General features: G+C 43.1%; 1 protein-coding gene across 2 annotated transcripts in view; it reads left to right on the top strand.

The window, feature by feature from the left end:
- The window catches only part of acin1b (apoptotic chromatin condensation inducer 1b), a 33,926-nt gene that overhangs the window by 10,704 nt on the left and 3,311 nt on the right, over window positions 1-19,911 (top strand). The window contains exons 7-15 of one of the 2 annotated variants that reach the window (XM_084043425.1): window positions 6,305-6,425; window positions 11,291-11,336; window positions 13,049-13,209; window positions 14,982-15,134; window positions 15,258-15,441; window positions 15,646-15,791; window positions 16,359-16,466; window positions 17,083-17,190; window positions 19,327-19,678. In XM_084043425.1, the coding sequence (XP_083899551.1) occupies window positions 6,305-6,425; window positions 11,291-11,336; window positions 13,049-13,209; window positions 14,982-15,134; window positions 15,258-15,441; window positions 15,646-15,791; window positions 16,359-16,466; window positions 17,083-17,190; window positions 19,327-19,678 (1,379 nt within the window). Of the gene's footprint in view, window positions 1-6,304; window positions 6,426-11,290; window positions 11,337-13,045; window positions 13,210-14,981; window positions 15,135-15,257; window positions 15,442-15,645; window positions 15,792-16,358; window positions 16,467-17,082; window positions 17,191-19,326; window positions 19,679-19,911 lie in introns of both variants that reach the window. The other variant, XM_084043424.1, reaches the window with a different exon arrangement.

Here is a 19,911-nt window from a genome sequence, read left to right as displayed (position 1 = left end):
AAAGTGCTTCACATCAAGACAACAAACAGTAGAATGCCAGAAAAAAAACAGAATTGGCAAACAGAAACATAACTAAACAATGTAGTTAAACTAAAGATTAAGAGGCTGCACATAACATAGTTAAGTGCAACAGAGCCATAGGAATATTTTTGAGCATTTAAAAGCAATGAATCCGTTAATTAATTGAATACACAGGACCACAATGGAAACAAGCCCTTAAGGCTTTTTGTGTTATCCTTTTAGCATCATTGTATAATCGTACCACTGTACTATTTGCAAACTGTTAAGTATTCAATCAATTCAATCAATCAATCAAGAGAACTACATGTGACGGCTGTGCTTATTTTAATTTGACGACAATCCATCAGACTGCAGACTGGAGGACTACAGTTCTGAACGCAACGCTACTGTATCAAATAGCTATGTTGTGCACATCTAAGTAGTAGCTGGTGCAATATGAAATAGATAACAGTAAAGAGAAGAGACGTCGGCCAGGGCTGGAACGTTGTGTGCCTGATTATTGTACAGTAAACTTGTTATTGGAGTCTTTTCTCTTTAACGCAATGCTACTTTAGCCAGCTTGAGATAATTAACCACTCACCTTATTCTGCGGAGGTTCAAAGAGAATGCACGTCCAAAGTGTATACATTGTTAAATCACAAGGGCATGGTTTTAATATTGTAAATATGAACTTTAGCCAAAGTTGACAAGACATCATGACAGTGCGTCATGATGGTGCTTACATAAGAGACGTTAGTTAGTTCTATTAAATGTTGATCTATCAAACATGCTTCATATAAACTGATTGATTACTTATTGAACTGTTTAATATGAGGTGCAGCGCTCTGCTCTGGGCTCTGAACGTCAGACCCACCCAGTCACTGCTGGAATGGTGTTCTTTACCACAGAGCCTCGCTGTTTGTTTACATCAACCTCCGAAGTGTTTTGACAAAATTTGTTTCTGGTGACAGACACAGTGGACAAAGTGTGTACTAACTCTCCATTAATTAATTGCCATCTGGTTGTTTAGCACAGAGACACTCGGTCAACCTTTCTTCCAACTGTACACAGCATGTTTGTGCATGCGTGTGTGTGAGACAGCAAGCCCATCACATTGTGAGGCTTGTCTGTAACCTGATGCAACTGCTGTGTTCAACATTTTTTTTTGCATGAATTGAGTGGAATGGAGAAGTGTCCAACTACAATGAAAGTTATACAAGAGAGTCTGCCAGCCTGCAGATGGATGTTTGCTTCTGTTTGTTCCATACACATTATTTTTTAATCCCCAAATGCCTAGTCTCACATGCTTATAGTCTCCTCTCGCGCTAGTATTAAGCACTGTACCCACTGTACCGGGACCATGTGTAAACACTGACATGATGGCTGCATTATGGTAAGGAGGACGACGTGAGAATGACTCTTCCCCTGCTCTTCCCTGCCTATGCCGGCAATTTATGTTACTGCTGTCAATATACTGATATCATAGTGTAAACATGGTATATTACACAATTTTTACAACTTGTTTTACGAGGTAAATGTTTTCATCTTTGGTTACAAATTTGGAACCATGGGCTGCATCCCCCTCCCTTGAATAAAGGTATACATTTCTTTTAAATACTATTTTGCTTATGCTGCACATAATGTGCTCTAGTCTACACCCCATCAGTGATGTTTGTTTGTTTTTAAATGGTAAATGGTGCATTTATACAGCGCCTTTTATCCAAAGCACTTTACTATGTGCATTATGTTCACACACCATGATGGCGGAGGAAACCATCCAAGGCACCAACCTGGTCATATGGACCAGTTAGGGGTTCAGTCAGTGTCTTGCTCAAGGACACTTTGACACTAACCCGGGTAGCCGGGGATCGAACCGATTGAATTTTCTCTACCTTCTGAGTCATTGCCGCCCTTTAACTTCGGATTCCTACCATAGCACTTTACTTTCATCCCATTTCACTGATAAAGCTAAGCTAATACTCCAACTAACTGCACCTTAAGTCATTTGATTGTTTCATTTAGGGAGCAAACCAATGATGTACAATGCAAAACAAAATCTGATTCCTCAGCTATTTGCTAGAATGTGACCCGCTGAAAGAATCATACATGACTTTTGATATAAACTTTTCAGGGTACCAGATTCTTTTGAATGCTTTAATGAGAACCTTGGCGGTTTTGATCGTAAATTTGAAGCATTGTTTTTGTCGATTTTTCTGAAATACAAGGGAGCACAAGAGTTTCCATTTCCAATAAAGCATAAAAGAACCTTTGTCTCAGTTGTAGAGAAAGCTGGATGAACTAATGTTATGTCATATCACATGAGTTGTGGTGTTAAATAACATGCTTTTTCACACAGTTAATTCAATTGGCAACTGATTATCATTGTTCAAGCATTTCAATGTACTAAGTTGATTTCTTTAGTTTGGAATAACAAGATTTACTTGAACTATTTTGAAATGCAAACATAACTTATTAAGTTATTTCTCTGGTATGTTTTCAGTGGTGTGCGTGCGTGCGTGCGTGCGTGCGTGCGTGCGTGTGTGTGTGTGTGTGAGAGGTAAATCCTCTCCAAGTGTTTTGTTAATTATACTAGTCCCTACAGGCAGACTTATTATTTATTGTCAGGCATTCAATGTGACAGCCCAACCCGCGTGGCCTGCTCTCTCTCTACAGAGGAGAATCAATTGAGTCCTTGCCCTCCCTCACTCTCCTTTTCCTATTAATCTGCGTTGCCATGTCTGCTTATCATAAGCGACTTAAGGCTTCTTTTTCTGTAAAGTTGCTTGTAAATATTGGTGGTTGTGGCTTTTTTGGGCTTGTTTTTATAGTACAGTTGCTTATTTGGGCGTGTTCCCTAATGTTGTTTAAACCAGTGTTCCTCAAACATTTTCAAGTTCAGGACCACCCAAACTAATATGTATTCGTCCCTAACCACCCATCTGAAAATGTTTTGTGCCAGGGAGTCTTGTACCAGATTTGGGTTGATAGAAGAATGTTTCAAAAAATCTTCTCAAAGATTTTTTGAAAAAGGCAGATCTACATGCTCCAAGCTTGTAGACCGTCTATTTTCAAATAGCTGATGTTTAGCCTACAGAAGGTTTACAGACAGTGCTCATGTGGCCTATAATAGTCGCTTCTTTTGGGCTTGTTTTCACAGACCTGGTTGCTTATCTCTCTCAAAAACTCTGGCAACACTGGTCCTTGCCCTCCCCTCGCTCTCCTCTCCGTATTAATTTCCCCACTCATTCACTCGCTAGCTCGCTACTAGCCAACATGGCCGTCATGCATGCATTGCATCTCTGATGATAAACGACGCAGTGCTCAAAGCCCCAGAAGCCGCAGCCGGATTTTTTTTTTTCGCTTCCCCGATTTCAAGTCAACCCGCGCCTGACCGGAATAGAATATTACGACAGAGCATTATTATTTGCCTGGGGAATCTATAGCCCGGCATTATGCTGTCTGAAGGCAACAAAAACGGGTAAGATAGTGAAGCTAAACGTTAGCGAGAGTGTAGCCCTGGTCCAGAGCGTTAGCGAGTTCTCTCTAACGCTCTGCCAGGCGCGCTGCTATTCTCATAGACCGACAAGTCCTCTACCGTGCGAGGTCTCCAACTTTAGTAAAAAATAAACAAAACCATTTTGCTACTCACCTTAACAAAGTCTGTTTTATGTTGTTGAAAGTCTATTCTCGAGGATGGGAAGCCTCTCAGGACCCACCTTCTCTGTATAATACACCTTTTGGGCAGAAAATAAAATATGTCTGCCAGACGGAAATTCATTTCTTTACTCCACTGCGCCCTCTACAGATCTGGTCAATATAAATTACCATTGACCAGATCTGTAGAGGGCGCAGGTGAGTAAATACAATCATTTCTGTCTGGTGGACATAATTTATTTTCTGCCCAAAAAGTGTATTATACAGCGAAGGTGGGGTGCTGAGAGGCTTCCCACCCAGGAGAAAAGACTTTCAACAACACAAAACAGCCATTGTTTCGGTGAGTAGCGAAATCGTTTGGTTTATTTTTTACTAAAGACTGAGACCTCGCACGGCAGTGGAATTTTTGGTCTATGAGCAGATCAGCGTGCCTGGCAGGGCGTTAGAGAGAACTCACTGAGGCTCTGGACCAGGGCTAGCTGCTTCTATGCTTATTATCGGTAGAGGGAAAGCACTAAGCAGCGGTGCTTGCTAGCTCGTCTCCTCCCTCATTCATTCATTCTGTGTATAAATGACCGGGCGCTTCATGAGATCACCGTAGCCTGATGATTGCAAACCCATGGCATGTTTGCCCATGTGGGCACCGGGTGTGGGGGTCTGGGGGACCGCGGTGTCCTTTGTTGGTTGGGAGAGACGGGGAAGGACACAAAAAAAGAAAAGAAATGCAGGGGTCTCCCTTCCTTAACCCATTTGGATCTGCACGTCTTGGGCAGTTTTCATAAATAAATAATGGGCTTAGATTTCATGGCATGACGACGATGAGCATCTATCAATGAATTAAACAAAGATTTCCTGTCATCATGACTCCAAAATATTTTTTTATCTGCCACAATGCAGTCTATGAACAGAATACCTTTAAATTTCGCAGTTGTAGAACAGACTTTTTTTTTCTTTTTTTTTTTGGGTGGTTGTAGAATTAATGATCTGACTGATGTCAGGGGAGGTCATTAAAGCAGACATCTGGTAGTGCTCCAGTCGGTGTGAATAGGTCCTTATGCTGTGACATAATCTCCCAAATGGCACTGGCATTCATACTTGTCCTCATCCACTGTACCTTGGGGAATATTCAACGTTTCATGTCCGATTAGTAATAATGAGGTTTTGGTTCCTCTTTACATAGCCTAGCTATTGTTAGATTTTCAACGTTTTTTAGTTATATGTTTATAATTGGAAAAAGCTGACCAGACATGAGTGTACTGTTAACTTTTGACACTTCCATTTTACATGGCAACCTGGATTTGAGATGAATGGCGCGCACAAGGGATGTCATTAGTTGCGTCATGATGGATAGTGTCCCCTTGTATTTTTTGTCATAGTTTTTGACTCACTCAGGTCGTTTATTTTTTCCACCTGCCTTGAGCGTGTGTTAAATGTGTTACATCATTTTGTAAATGTATAGAAATTTGAAAAGAATGAAAGTGAATCATCGGAGAAAAGTGAAACTGAAGCAGGTTTCTGTCTTTGAAAAGCCAAGGGTCCGTACCTCAAGTTTTCAAACAAGTGTAACAATTGATCAGTGATCAGCTTGCCCTGGGTGTTCCTCCAGCCCTGTTTATGGAGGGTGCTTCTTTCTTTCCAGTCAACATCTGTCTCCTCTAACAGACCCCCGTCACTGCAGGTGTGACTGTAACACACACACACACACACACACACACACACACACACACACACACACACACACACACACACACACACACACACACACACACACACACTGACCTGGTACAAAAGAATGAAGATTATGTGCCACGTGGATGAGACGGAAGGCGTATAGCCGACACCAGTCTCTCTGCCAGTGACTGATCTGCAGAGAAACCCCTTGAACTGGGCTTTCCCAGCCCCTCGTGTACAGTTCTTGGGTCATGGACTTGTGTTACAACAACTCTCCTGCTTGAAGATACAACAAAACATTACCAGAGGCTGTGTTGTGTCAGAGGAATGCAGTTGATAAACCTACAGTATACAGATTCCCACAAGAACAGGTGAGGGTTTTATGTAGGTTATGCTATGAACATAATTGAAGAGGATCATCTCAGGTAGCTTATTTGCTGCTCTTTCTAAAGGGTTGGTCATGATCGAGGCCATCCAAAATGGATATGTTTGATCATTGGCTGCTTTCAATCTGGACGGAGTCATATACTTGTAAGTTGTAAGTGACTTATTTTAAGAGCATATGTTGTGTCTGTGGTCTTGCGAGGGGCAGTAGCCTGCCTGTGTGTGAATTCTCTATGAATTAGTTTGAGGAGTATTTGTGACCCCTTGGTGTCAGTTGGCTGGTGAGTTATTTATAGCTGGGTTGACCCAGATCATTGGCCTCTCAAGCACCCGTCCTCTGCCGCCCTCTCTCACTACGTTTCCTGTGTCTTCTGTCCCGTGTGTCCTTTGTCCCCGTCTTTCCTTCTACTACTGTAACCCTGCCCACTAACTCCACCCTGACTGCGTCACCTCATCGCTGGTGATGATCCCGGGGGCAGTGTTCTCCATAGCGGTATCTTTTAGAATGTGATTAGCTTTGGAAACAGGGTAATACCAGCAACTAATACCTCTTACAGGTCATCAAACATTTTTTTTCTTCTTGGTGTGCCTCCAGGGAGGTGACGGAGCCCAGTGCAGCAGCGGTGACTGAGGCGGAACCAGATTCGGAGGGATCCATGATCCAGCAACCGGCCTCCGAGGCGGAGCCAGAGAACAGTGAGGGTCGTCTGGAGGAGGTACGGCTATTGAGGGGGGTGGGTGCACATGGGGTCTTCTAACTGCATGGGGCAAGTTAACTTTCGGTGCACTCTGGGTCGCTAACAGTCACTAGCCAACTTGGACATAAAAGGTCCATAGTAAGCAGCATAAAGCAGAGACAACTGTCCAATACCAACACAACCCCGAACTGCTTCACAGCCACTGCTGCATCTGGTACTCGTACAGATGTTTAGCACACTTCTAATAAAGTCAGAAGTTAACATTTTACATTGAAAGGCTAATCATCATGCTATCCATTTTAACATGGTTTGCCAAAAGCTTTCTTGTTAGTAGTAGAAAGGGGTTGAGATGGTTTGAGGTCCTGTGGCAAATTGGAGTGAACTAACCTATCATGTGACTAACACTGATAACTGTCTGGTGCACATCTTTGTCTGATGTCTTAAAAGGCTAGTTTAGAACTTATTTCATAGCTGGACTGAGTGAGGACGGCAGCATGGATATTCCCTGTTATCAGTGTTCTCCGTGTGTGTGTGTGTGTGTGTGTGTGTGTGTGTGTGTGTGTGAAAGAGATGGAGAGAGTGAGAATGAGAACGAAACAACTTAACCTTAAGCTATCCTTCAGGCTCAAACACAATTCAAGTTATCACAAAGAAACTAAACCTTGGTTTAGATCAGATTACAAATCATGAATGTCCTCAATGAGGCAGTTGGGTTGACAGCAATTAATTGAACACGTACGCACAGCGAGCATTGGAATATCTTCACCTAAGCTGATTTGTATTCATGGCTTCACTAATACAGCGGAGATGACATTGCCGCAAGCTCTGTAATGATTTAATGTGTCATTACTTTTGAATTGAGCAAACAAGTCTTAATTCAATTTAAAAGCAGAATCACAGGATCCTCCAAATCACATTATATACACACACGTAACCAGCTTATCAGACATATATTTTAAGTTATTGATGTTATTCTAGTCCAGACTATTCTAGACTATTGATGCTATCCTATGGCAAGCATGCATCCAAAAAACAAAAGAAATTCCCTGCAATTTGTGTGTGTCTGGTCTTGTGTCCTTCGGGCCTGCATGAGTAATGGCCACTAACAGTATGTGTGTAGAGAGATGCATCAGGGCTAGTTTCTACTCCTCCTTTCACTGTGTTCCTCATTCTCTTTCTTTACTCCCTGGCTCCGTCCCTCTCTGTCTCTCATGCTCGTTTCTCTCTTGCTGTCTCCCCTCCCCGCTTTGTCCTTCACTTATCTCTGTCCATCTGTGCATCGCCATCATGATCGCTCTCTATTTATGGTGTGACTGCTGTTTAAAACCCCCATTGATTGCTTTGTTATGAAGGTGCCCATGCCTCTTCCATTGTCCCTAATGGTACCTGATGAGTACTACTACTACTACTACTGCCAACACCACCTCCACTCCTCCTCCTCCTCTTCCTCCTGCCCCGCTATGCCCAAGCGCCTCGGTGGTACCTGACTTAGGCCCAGAGTCTACAGCCACATGGCACTGAGTAAATCCAACAGCCTGAGCCTGCTGAGGCCTCCCCCCACCCCCCTATAGTCCTCCTGTGACACGCTGAGCCAGCACGAACTGCAGCTTGCATCACACCACTGCCGACAGCATCAGCAGCCATGGTAACTGCAGCAGCGCGGTTGCCACAGTAACCAGCCCCCAATAGGTGTGGAAGCCCACTCGCAGAACTGGACTGGACTGTACTGTGTCATGTTGTGTTGCACTACATGGTGTTTTGGTGGGATGGGGGTGGGTGCATCTGCCAGTAACCCACCCCCTGCTCCCATCTGCTGTTCTGAGGATGAGTTCCTGGTCTCCAGAGAGAGAGGTGGAGAGTGAGAGAGCTGCTTCCTGCTGTCTGTGACAATTCAACCCAGCCACACACGGGAGGAGAGTTTGTTCTGGCTAGAAGCTCTCAGTCCTGAATTGTGCAGTTCTGCCTTCTGGAGTACAAGTCTTCTTCGCCCAGAGAAATGTCAACACTCCAGAGCTTCAAAGAGAGAGAGAGACACTGGAGGGAGCTTGTTACCCCATCTTGTAAGCTCCCTGGAGGAAAATTACCAAAGGACAGAGGCAGTTCCTGCTTTACTTGTGTACTTTTAATCCTAGACTGCCCCCTGCATGTGGGAAGGAGTATGGCACTCTGCCCTGGACTGTGAACCTCTACTTTGACTATGCCCAAATATAGGCTACTTTCATCCAGGACATTAGTATGGACAGTGGACACTATAATCCGTTTTCACTGCTGAATGGGCTCCAATGGAAGACAAAAAAGCCTTTTTTTGCATAATCTTTTTGGGACTGAACGAGAAGCCATTTAAAAGCATTTTTGCTGTTATGACCCGAGTTGGCAGTAATAAAGTGAATCTTAACCACCAGCCGTAAACCAGTGTCTTGATTAGCTGGCAACACTCAATAGAGACTTTAAATTAGTCAACTGAACACTGAGTAAAAGAATTGAAGAAATGAACTGGTATTATTTGTACCTGGACTGTTGCCGTGACACATACTGATTCATTCAATAGAGATTTGGATACAGTCATCTGGGACACAGATGATTGTGCCTTCAGAAGTGTGGATTATATACAATCATTCAAGCATGGACTAAGGTGCCAAGAAATACTGAATGGACCCCCCCCCCCCCCACCACACTATTAATAAACTGCTAGTCTGTATCACTGGATGTTTCAGAGTGGATTATAATTTTCAATATCCACTCTGGAGCTGGACACTCCCTCCATCCCATGACTACATTGAGAGCTCTGCTCTACTCTCTTCTACTAATCACTTCCTGTGTCCCACATGAGTGCAAAGGAGCGCCCATCAAACACATTTTTTTTTCATGACAAGGAAGTGTAAATTGGTTCAAGAAATAAGAACTGTCTGGATTTTTTTTTTCTCATCCAACGATTTCAGTCAGACTTTTCACTTCTGCAGGATATTAATGCAGAAGTGAAACAAAGTCAAAAGACGTGTGGGGAAAGTCTCGCCACACACAGACTAATGAACTGCTAATGTTCTCAAATAGACATCTCATTGGAAAGTTCATCATAAACATTTAATGGTAACACCACAGACAACTCATAACCGTCACGGCCAGATTGGACATTTTCCTGGAATTCTTGCTATGGGATCAGAGACATTATAATTTTTTGTTTTGTTTAAGACTTCACCCCTTTACCCTCATGAACACTAACAATGCAGATATCACCCCTCCCCATCAGAATGCATCGCAAGACAAATTCAAATGGTTTGGCTCGCCTAAAGACTGTGATATGTCACCCTGGTCAGCAATCGGTCAAGAAAAGTCCTCCCCTGCCCCGTCAAGAAAAAAATCCAAATCTATGATCAGTTCCTGTCTACCCACCGGCAAATCGGCACACTCAAATCAAGCCCTGCCCTCACTCCTCTGCCTTCTCTGATTGGATCCTTGTTGCCTAGATACAGTGCACACTGCCGTGCGGTTGGGCCATAGCCAAGCCAGTAAGGAATCAGGTGTCAATGGTACCAGGAAATGACCTGTCATTTTCTTTCCTCTATTTGAGATGTAATCATTTCTTAGGTATAACTGTAAAAAAAAAAAAAAAGCAATCAAATTGTATTTTTGTTTCTCCAGACATTTTGGCTATAACTGAGGACTGAATTATTTCTCCTTTGTGTTAACTTAGTCCAATTTACTTTACTGGCACCCATACTGCAGTTATAATTAAAAAATCTTGTACCAGATGACATTAGTCATCTCGCCTTAGGCCAAAATAACACTGTTGATAAATGTGAAGAACTCGCAGTGAATTTCAACTGCAGTACCAAAAGAAAATCGGACGTGTCTTTGGTCACGAGTTACGGGGTCTCCAACATACGGCTCTCCACCTCTGCTCTACAGATCTTTTGTTAACGCTGACATCATTCACTTGATGCACCGCACAATTTGCGGTACATTTGCTTTTACCAAGAGATAAATATATCTTAAAATATGCTTCATTTGGTGGACATTTTCTAATTGAATTTACCTTAAAATATTCTGTATATCCATTTCGTTCATCATGGCAGTGTTAGTCTTCACTACTACCAGTATAGCAGCATCACATGATTTCAGTGATTCTGCATCTTGTGACGGTACACTGCAAAATCCAGAGTGTCAATTTAAATCTTGAGTGTGTGTATAAATGGACCCTCAAGTCCACTCTTGAGTAAAGACGGACCCGTAAGGGTCAATTTATACACACTCACACAATCCTGAGTTGAATTGACACTCAGGATTTATTTAGTGTATAATGGCTCTAATGGTGCTCTCCCAAACCTGGTGAAGGACACTGCTGCAGTCGTGCATTTTCTTCCCCCAGCCAGCTATTCTTGGCCTGTTGTCAGCGTCCTCTGACGACAGGTACTTGGAAACATTCCACATTAAGATACAGTTTGACAAAGAGCTGCGGAGGATATTAATGCACACCAGCCCCTCCCGCCACAAGACTGCACAAGCACAGAGCAGGGGCTAGTCTACCCCCCCCCCACACACACACACACACACACACACACACACACACACACACACACACACACACACACCCCTACACTATTCTGTACATGTATGCAGTGTCTTTGAGCAGAGCAGAGGTGGAGAAGGAGGCGCGTGTGGAGTCTCCGTCTAGTCGATCAAGCACCGCTCCCTCTCTTATTAATGTGGTTAAATTGGAGCCTCCAGACCTCTTTTTATTTGTTTTTGTTTTATTTATCGTCCACCCCTCCCCCCCACTCTTTCTCTGTCTCCTCCTCTCTGTTAAGCTGTTTTGAGTGTGGTCTCAATCTCATCTCACCCCACACCCATGGGGTTTCTGTATGTCCTCTTGTCTCTTTTTGCAGAGTACCACTCCTAAGGCTTTTGCAGCTCGCAAGATCTCCTTGCCCTGTGAGTAAACTAGACATACACACGCATACATACAGGCCTGAATGTCACACATTGTGCAACTTATAGTCAGAGGGCATGTCAAATCCAAGTCATCACCTTTATTTGTATAGCACGCTTAAAAACAAGAGTTGATCCAAAGGGCTTTCCAGTCAGGAGAAAACTGCATCAATTACAGAGTTCAGAGAGAGCTCAATTTTATCTCCTAATTTAATGTGCTATAAGGGGCGTCCGGGTGGCGCAGGGTTAAAGTTGCTGCCCACCAACACGAGAGACTAGACTTGAATCTTCCGCAGTGCATCGGTCTTGGCCGGGCACTCAACAAATACAGTTGTCTGTGTTCGCTGGCGGGAAGCTGGGCAGGCAATCTCTGTCACTGCACCAGCAATTCATACAGGTTGATCAGTGCACCTGTTCAGACCGGGTGCGGAACCGAGAGAAGTAGCATGTTTCTTCCCATGCGTTATGCCCTCCCAGTGAACTCTTCTGTCAGCTGAAAAGAAGTGGCTGGTGACATCAAGTGTATTAATGGAGACATTATGGTTGTCAACACCATGAACCAGCCAGTAGGGGTCAGCAGTGACAAGGGACTACAATACAAAGGGTAATTGGGAATTGCCTACTACTGTCAATTGTTTAACACCCACAGCGGGTCAGATTAGTGTTAACAGACACACAGCTAAAATACTAAATAAAGTCTGTTTGGTTTTTGTCACAAGCCCTACGGGTGGGCTCTTGTGTCCACAAGCTCTGTTCTTGCTGAAGACCTGTCACCCATATTGTCCACGACGCAACAAACATTCTTGCATCTTTTCTTTGGCTCTATGAGATGTTGGAAACCTGAAATTAGTACCCCCTGATATTCCTAGTTGTGTAGTTGAACAACCTTTTTTAGGACACAAATTACAGCGATTCAGAAATTGCGCTCCATACATTTTACATGCACTGATTAAAAGTTGAATCATTTGTACCAGCCATTATAATAGGAACCCACACACCTCATTGTGTGTGTGGGTGAACATGCTATTTGAATTTCAAAATCAGTTAAACGCTTCAAAAAGAGTTGAGGATCATGTGTAGTGAAGTAAATGTATGTGACTTTTATGTAGGTGTTGGTAGTTTGAGTTCTGTATGCCTGTCATGTTGTTGAGACAAGCGTTCTGTGTGGAGGCAGAGATCTTTTAAATTATGGATGGTTGTAAGAGACTGTGTTTCACAATGATGTATTCCTCTTCATGTGGTTGCTATTTGTTTCAACGATTGACGGCTGATGCAGGTTTCATCATACCCAAATCATAGACTTGCTTTGTGCTTTAAATCAAATGTATAACATTTTTGCAAATTTAGAGTTGGCAGTGGTATTTATTTTCCATCATAAAATAAAAGTATTTAAGAATTTAAAATTACACCCACTTAATGTAATGACACAGCTTCCAAATAATGCCCAGAAATTCAAAGTTTTGTCTGATCCTCCAATAATTTAAGGTGTAGTTAAGAAATCTAATAATGTGGAGGTGATTCACTTTAAAGGTTAAAGTCACTTTGCTACCTATCTCCAATCTGACTACAAGGATCTATTCAATCGTGCAATCAGTTGCACCAAATGTCACAAATATATCAACTGCAGAATGGCCTTTGTGTCCACTCCTTCAAGTGTCATTCGTTCAGTTTTCAATCTTCTTGACTGGTGACCTGGCCCTGATGTCTTTCAGCAGGCAGTAAGACGTCCCCAGTCAGCACAGAAGGAGGTGCAGGAGGAGGAGGACCGGGGGATTGCGAGACCGGAGGCGCAGCAGGGAGGAAGAGGAGATGGGGATCCAGCACAGCAGTGACAGCCAAGAAGCCGTCGATCAGCATCACCACAGACTCACTGAAGGTACTGACACACGATTACTGGCATAGAGCAGATCCATCAGCATCACCACAGACTCACTGCAGGTACTGACACGATTACTGGCATAGAGCAGATCCATCAGCATCACCACACTCATGATGCGTTCACACTAGTGGCGACAGTGCAACAGCCACATTACCATCGGGCTACTATCTTTGCCAATTGCCAAATTTATTCTATATGTACTTCATTGACTGAGGTCCCCCTAGGGGACTATTTTGCCCCCTCCTTTTTACTAGCCGATTGCTTTAGATCTGCTATTTTCGCTGAATATTGGCCTCATGACATGCTCAGAATAGGGACACTAGGGTTCATGTGGTTAAATACATATGGGCTACATGCCAACTAAAATGTCACATGATAAAAATGAAATGAACTAAATATGCAGAAAGCAACAGTATAGTATCAGTCTAAAAATAGTATTTCTCACTCCGAAATACAGAATGAGTCTCATCCTTGTGAACAGTGTCAATGTGTCACTTTCAACTGATAATTCAAGTTGGCGTTTGGTACGCCACTTTGTTGTTCAACTGCCAGGTGTACACTAGCCTGGCGTAGCTAGACAAATATCACTGCGTGGATATGAGTCTGGTGCTTACATGAGGACGTTTTGTTTCCCAAGGGGCGGGATCAAAACAATGTCCCTCGACGCAATTGGTTAGACCTACAACCAACTACCAATTACAGTTGCCCATATTCGAATACTGGGCCCTGATTGGTTACACACGTCTTCTGGAACAGGAAATGGATTCTCTATGGAGCAGTGCCAGACCCAAATCGCAGAGTGCAATTTTTTTTGCACTCGCAGATTCGTCTGGTCCCAGGCTAGGTGTACACATGCTTGCCCAGCTGTCACTGAATGAGCACGCAGTAGGAGAGCGGTATAAATGCAAACGGAAAGTAAGAGGAAGATTTAGACAAACTTCATTAGGCAATACCAGACATAATAACCATTGTTGATTATCCCAACTGGCTGTCCCTTTAAAGGTTATTACCACTCTTTTTTTCCCACATTTTCAGCCAGTTGAGTTAAATTATCTAGCGCTATGTCTTGCGAAATGGAATGTATAACCATATGCCATTATAAACTACTAAGATTTACTGTCTCAGCAATTATTCATTCCTTTGCGCGGACAAACGGAAGTAGGACATAAATACCTTTAATTGGACTGGTAACGTGATGGCGTTTCTAAACGAACTTGCTCTAAGGCAGTGGTCCTCAAACTTTTTGGCTGGCGACTCCCCTCCTTCACGACTCTCCAATCTAACGTAAACGTGTGCGCACACTGAACAAACACGTGAGGGCACACAAACCGACTGAGACTACTATGCAAAATAAAATAGCTAATGTATATTAGTTCATTGTTATGGCTTTAGTTATAGATATATTTTCTAAAACGTGTGTTTTGATGAGAGGAGTAATATTACATTCGAGTCAAACTGTGCATCTGAGAGGAAAAATACGCACCTCTTTACACAGCTCCATTAGCTAATGGCACTGGCCACCGACGTCGGCCCTGCAATTCCGCATCTTATGTTGAAAAACTCTATTGATTTTATCAATGTGATTTAGGTGTTTGGTGTAATACATCTTCGTTTTCACTGACGTTAAGCTTTTGTGTGTCAGAACCTTATTCAATTTACCCCTTGGGGGTCGCCAGGTTGAGAACCACTGCTCTAAGGTATAATGACATTGTTTCGTGTTGATGCATGCTTGTCTCTCTCCACCTCCCTCCGCTCACTCTCCTTCCCAGTCTTTGATACCGGACATCAAGGTGACCCAGGAGGCGGTGGTGGAGCTGCACCCAGAGGAGTTGCAGCTGTCCGGGGACGAGGACAGTCAAGGCCCCGACAACAGCAGGAATGACCAGGACAAAGGCCTGAAGATTAGACGCACTGTCACACAGGTCAGCATGGGCAGCCAGCGGAGGTCAATCTCTAGCTACTGTGAAAACACATTGTTGTTTCGGGCCAAAAAAGGGTTGCTTTTGCTCTTTCCGAATAACCAGTCCCTGCCGTTGCTCTCCTAGGTGGTGTCCATGGACAACCAGGAGAATGGACAGAGAAATGAGGAGGAGGAGGAGGATGAAGAGGAGGTAAAGCCAGAGAGAGAGAAACAGCGCAGGACCTCCAAAGACAAGAGGAAGAACAGTCAGTGTGAGGAACCCAGGGATGCCCAGTCTCCTGTCAAACACGATGCCGAGGCAAAGAAAGGTGAATAGAAAATCAGTGGCCAGTTGTGTGCATACTGATACGTTTTTTTGCAGCTCTCGTGTCATAACTAACAGCACATGGCTGTGAGGTGTCATGTTGAGGGGCTTGGTAAGCCATGCAATAATGATGTTTTTCTTTACAATCCACTGCCATCTCTCTCTGTCGCTGTCTACCCATCTTGTCCTTCGTTCCTCCATCACACAGTTACCCCCAGCGACAGCTTGGTGCGTCGCTCCATCAGTCAACAGAAATCTGGCGTGTCTGTTACCATCGACGACCCCGTGCGCACAGCCAGGCAGCCCTCACCACCGCGCTCTGACGTCTCCAACATTGTTCACATCACCAACCTGGTTAGTCCTCCGCCGCTCAAACATACCTTCTGTTTTCCTTACCGTTGTTTGTGCACAACATTCCCTGGGTCTGTTGGCATTCCCAGATGTTTGTTAGAAGGTGTATGTAGTCCCAGCAGACGGGATCTGTCAATTGGTAGCAGGGGTGCAATGCTCAGTGGACGGGGTTGCACGCCGAGCAACCACTTATTTGGCCAGGGGGACGCGCAGGCACACGCATAGATTTAAAACTACTTTAAATTCACACTTCATCAAAGTTTACAAACGCTCCCGACTCACGCCAGGTACATTAACATAGGAATTAGCCTATATGCATATCAATTGTCCATTGTGTGACCTGTACTGTAGGTGTTAAGCGACGTGCGCGTCACGTCATTAAAATAGAGAGCAACCACTTCTCAAATGAGCATAGCATCACTGATTGGTAGGGAGTACGAGTACCAAAATACCACAGGTTTTACATCTTCCTCCACCTTACCGCCACCTTCCGTCACCACGCCGATTCACCCTGACCTAGAAAGACCTTTGACCCTAAATGAACCACGGTCCCTTTCATGCCCTCCCTAGGTACGACCTTTCACCCTGGGCCAGCTTAAGGAGCTGCTGAACCGGACTGGCAGCATGGTGGAGGAGGGCTTCTGGATTGACAAAATCAAATCCCACTGCTTTGTTACGGTGAGTACCGTACCCTCATAGTGTTCGAAAAATGCGACGCTTTCTAAAATGGGAGAACCTTCAGCGTCAGTGATCTGTGCTGCTGAGGTATTCTACTGGTTGTAAATAGGTTTCAGTGCCATTACCAAGGTTCTTGTGTGGGAACAAAGTGTCGAGGCTATGGTGTGAAACAAATTGCAAGGTAGTTTTGGCGTTTTAGATCCCTAATAGTGTACAGTTAAGCACTGTCACCTTGGAGGGTGCTGAGCTTGGAGTGCAGACTGTATTGCAGCTTTAGCAAAGTACATGGCAAAGTATTTAGCAAAGTGCACTCATTTGTATTGTAATTGCAACATACTTACTTACTACTTACTAACATATTGTACTACTATCAATATGATTTCGGTGTATAGTTCTAATGCCTGATGGAGAGTAACTTGTTTGCCGCTAAACCATTTTTCTTTTCAGAAATAGAAACTCTTATTAGTTATACAGTAGATAGAGAAAAATCTTCCTGTTATAAGAGCTCTCGCTCATAATACTCAAATTATTCCGGGGTTATGTTTGTAATCTATTGTTTTTCCTGTTGTTTGTCAAATGTTAGTTTCATGGCAATAGTATTTTTTTGTGTCCTTAGTATACCACATCAGAAGAGGCGGTAGCCACCAGAACGGCTCTCCACGGGGTGAAATGGCCACAGAGCAATCCCAAGGTCCTACACGTAGACTTCTGTCAACAAGATGAGGTATCCCACCACTCAGATGCTTTTGTAGACTAATTTCATGGGTAGCGAGTAGCAATATACCATTGCTGAAACAAGTGTAATACAGTAGTTTGGAGGCAGTCTTATTTCTGACTTTCCTTGTTTATTTATCATGCTGTTATGTGAAGGAATGAAGTTTGCATGATACGCATGTACGTTCCATAGAATTAACAGCAGAATATGAACCTTGGCGAGTTTTTTTTATTTTTATCAAACCGTTAAACTTATTTGTTTTCTTATTGTAATGCAATATGGGGAACCCTATCATCAGTCTCCAAGCCTTCCTTTACTAATACTTTTTCAGTTTATTATGAACCAATTTACATTTACAATTTTGGCAGATGCTCTTATTCAGAGCGACTTACAAGTGTGAAATTGAAATAAGCAGAGAAGCATGAACTCTGGTCTATAAACGAGGCAAAAGAAAAATCACAAATAGTGTAGTGCCTCAAAGAAACTAGGAACCTAGTATCTGTCTAAACATATCTAATTAACAATCTGTGCATTTGAAACTACCAGGTAAACAATGAATCTAGCATCTCTATCTAAATAACATTAACATTTGTGTAGGCCTGTCAAAATTATTACATAATTACCTGATCGCAATTATTTTCCATAATCAAATAGTTTCCATTCATTGGTATAAATTAAAATTGTTCATACATTTTCAAACATAGGTTTCTTTTTTCAAAAATATCTACAAGCTCACAACACATTGCGTAATGTTTTGTAAGAATAACATTATTAAATATGGCCTATTTTATTTATTGTGATTATTGGTACTGGTCATTTCTGTCATTTCTTTGTATTGTGACAAATGCACATTATATTTATTATATTTATCTGCTTGATCTATGGGTGTTATTTTATACGAGTGATATGTAACATCTGATCTGTTTATGCATGTTATTATATACGAGTGATATGTAACATGTTGGACTCTATGAGCTATATGGACATTTCCAATTCACGTGAGGGTAATGGGTCTGATCAGTGGGTGATTGAATGACTTGTGCCACCCGACGTTTCAAATGGAAGGTATGGTACTGGGGGGAGGGGGGAACAAACAAACCTGTGTACCGGTGTGAACGGGTGAATCGAGAGGAGATCTCCTGTTCCTGAGGATTACAGATAATGGGGTACCCCGAACATTAAAGTTACCTTCGGACCGTGACGTGCGGAAGATCGTTATCGTTGACTAATAGACTTACTCGAGAGCGTGGGAGAAAGAGGCCGTTTGGACAGTAACGCGTGAACGGTTGTTATTGTTTGGAGCGTCGGTCTGCGGTGACGTTCACCCTTGCTTACGTCCGAGTAATTTGTTTATTATTTGTATTTGAATGAGATTGTGATCATTAAAATAGAGAGCAACCACTTCTCAAATGAGCATAGCATCACTGATTGGTAGAGGAAAGTTACTCCACCAATCACTGATAAGGTGGAGGAAAGTTACCTTCGGACCGTGACGTGCGGAAGATCGTTATCGTTTCATTTGGATATAAGGACTAATAGACTTACTCGAGAGTGTGGGAGAAAGAGGCCGTTTGGACAGTAACGCGTGAACGGTTGTTATTGTTTGGAGCGTCGGTCTGCGGTGACGTTCACCCTTGCTTACGTCCGAGTAATTTGTTTATTATTTGTATTTGAATGAGATTGTGATCAGAAGGAGCGTGTGGAAGAAGTATTGTTTTGTTTATATGTTTGTTTATTTATTTTGTTTATTAGGGAAAGAGTTAGGGACAGAAGTCTTATTTAAAAGCCTGAAGTGTATTATTTATTTACCATTTCATTTGTCAATTGTTTATTTTGTGGCTTGAAATTAAATTAATTTCAGTTAAAAACCTGTCGATCCCGTTGATTTTCCTTTAGTTAAGAATTATCCTTTCAAGGTAAAGGCCGATTGTTACAGTATAATTAAGTTATTTGTCATATCTGCCCTGGGAATTTGGGTTTACAAGTTGTATTTATATGTTCCTTGAAAACACAATTCAATCGTCAATCACAACAATTTGTCTGACAATTAATTCATTGTCTAGTAACATTTCATTAATGTGACAGCCCTGCATTTGTGGTTGAGAACAACAAATCTAACTCTGCCTCTTGCTCCTCGTCCTGCAGCTGGACTTCCACAAGGGTCTCCTGAAGCCAAACCGAGTAGAGGAGGACCGCGGGGTCCAACTGGGAGGAGGCCCTCCCACTCGACTGCCCCCGCTGATGCCCGAGCGGGAAAGAGACCGCGAGACACGGGACAGGGAGCCGGTGATGTTTACGAATGTGCGGGACCAGTGGGCGGAACGGGAGAGAGAAATGCAGCGACGAGAGAGGACCCGTGGTGAGCGCGAGTGGGACCGCGATAAGATCCGCGAGTTCGGGAGGCCCGAGGAGGACGGCCGGCGTTCTCGATCCAGAGACAGGGAGAGGAGGAGGAGGGAACGAGCAAAGAGCAAGGAAAGAAAGACGGACAAAAAGGGTGAGATGTGGATTCGTCCTGTAGGTCAGTGTTTCTGTAGAGCAAAAAAAACATGAAACACATCCTAAAGATTAGTTTTTAGACCAAATCTATTTCTCTACTATCCAAACTGTAAAATAACATGTATAACTTTGTAATGCCAATAGGCAATGGCATAGACATGCACATGTAATGCCTGCTTTATGCTTGTTGCACACTGTCACACACCAAAAATAGCAGATCTGCAAGCTCAC

The sequence above is a fragment of the Gymnoscopelus microlampas genome (assembly GCF_963454915.1).
Source record: "Gymnoscopelus microlampas genome assembly, chromosome: 19".
Lineage (NCBI taxonomy): Eukaryota > Metazoa > Chordata > Actinopteri > Myctophiformes > Myctophidae > Gymnoscopelus > Gymnoscopelus microlampas.
This window is presented reverse-complemented; position numbering and strand designations above follow the sequence as displayed.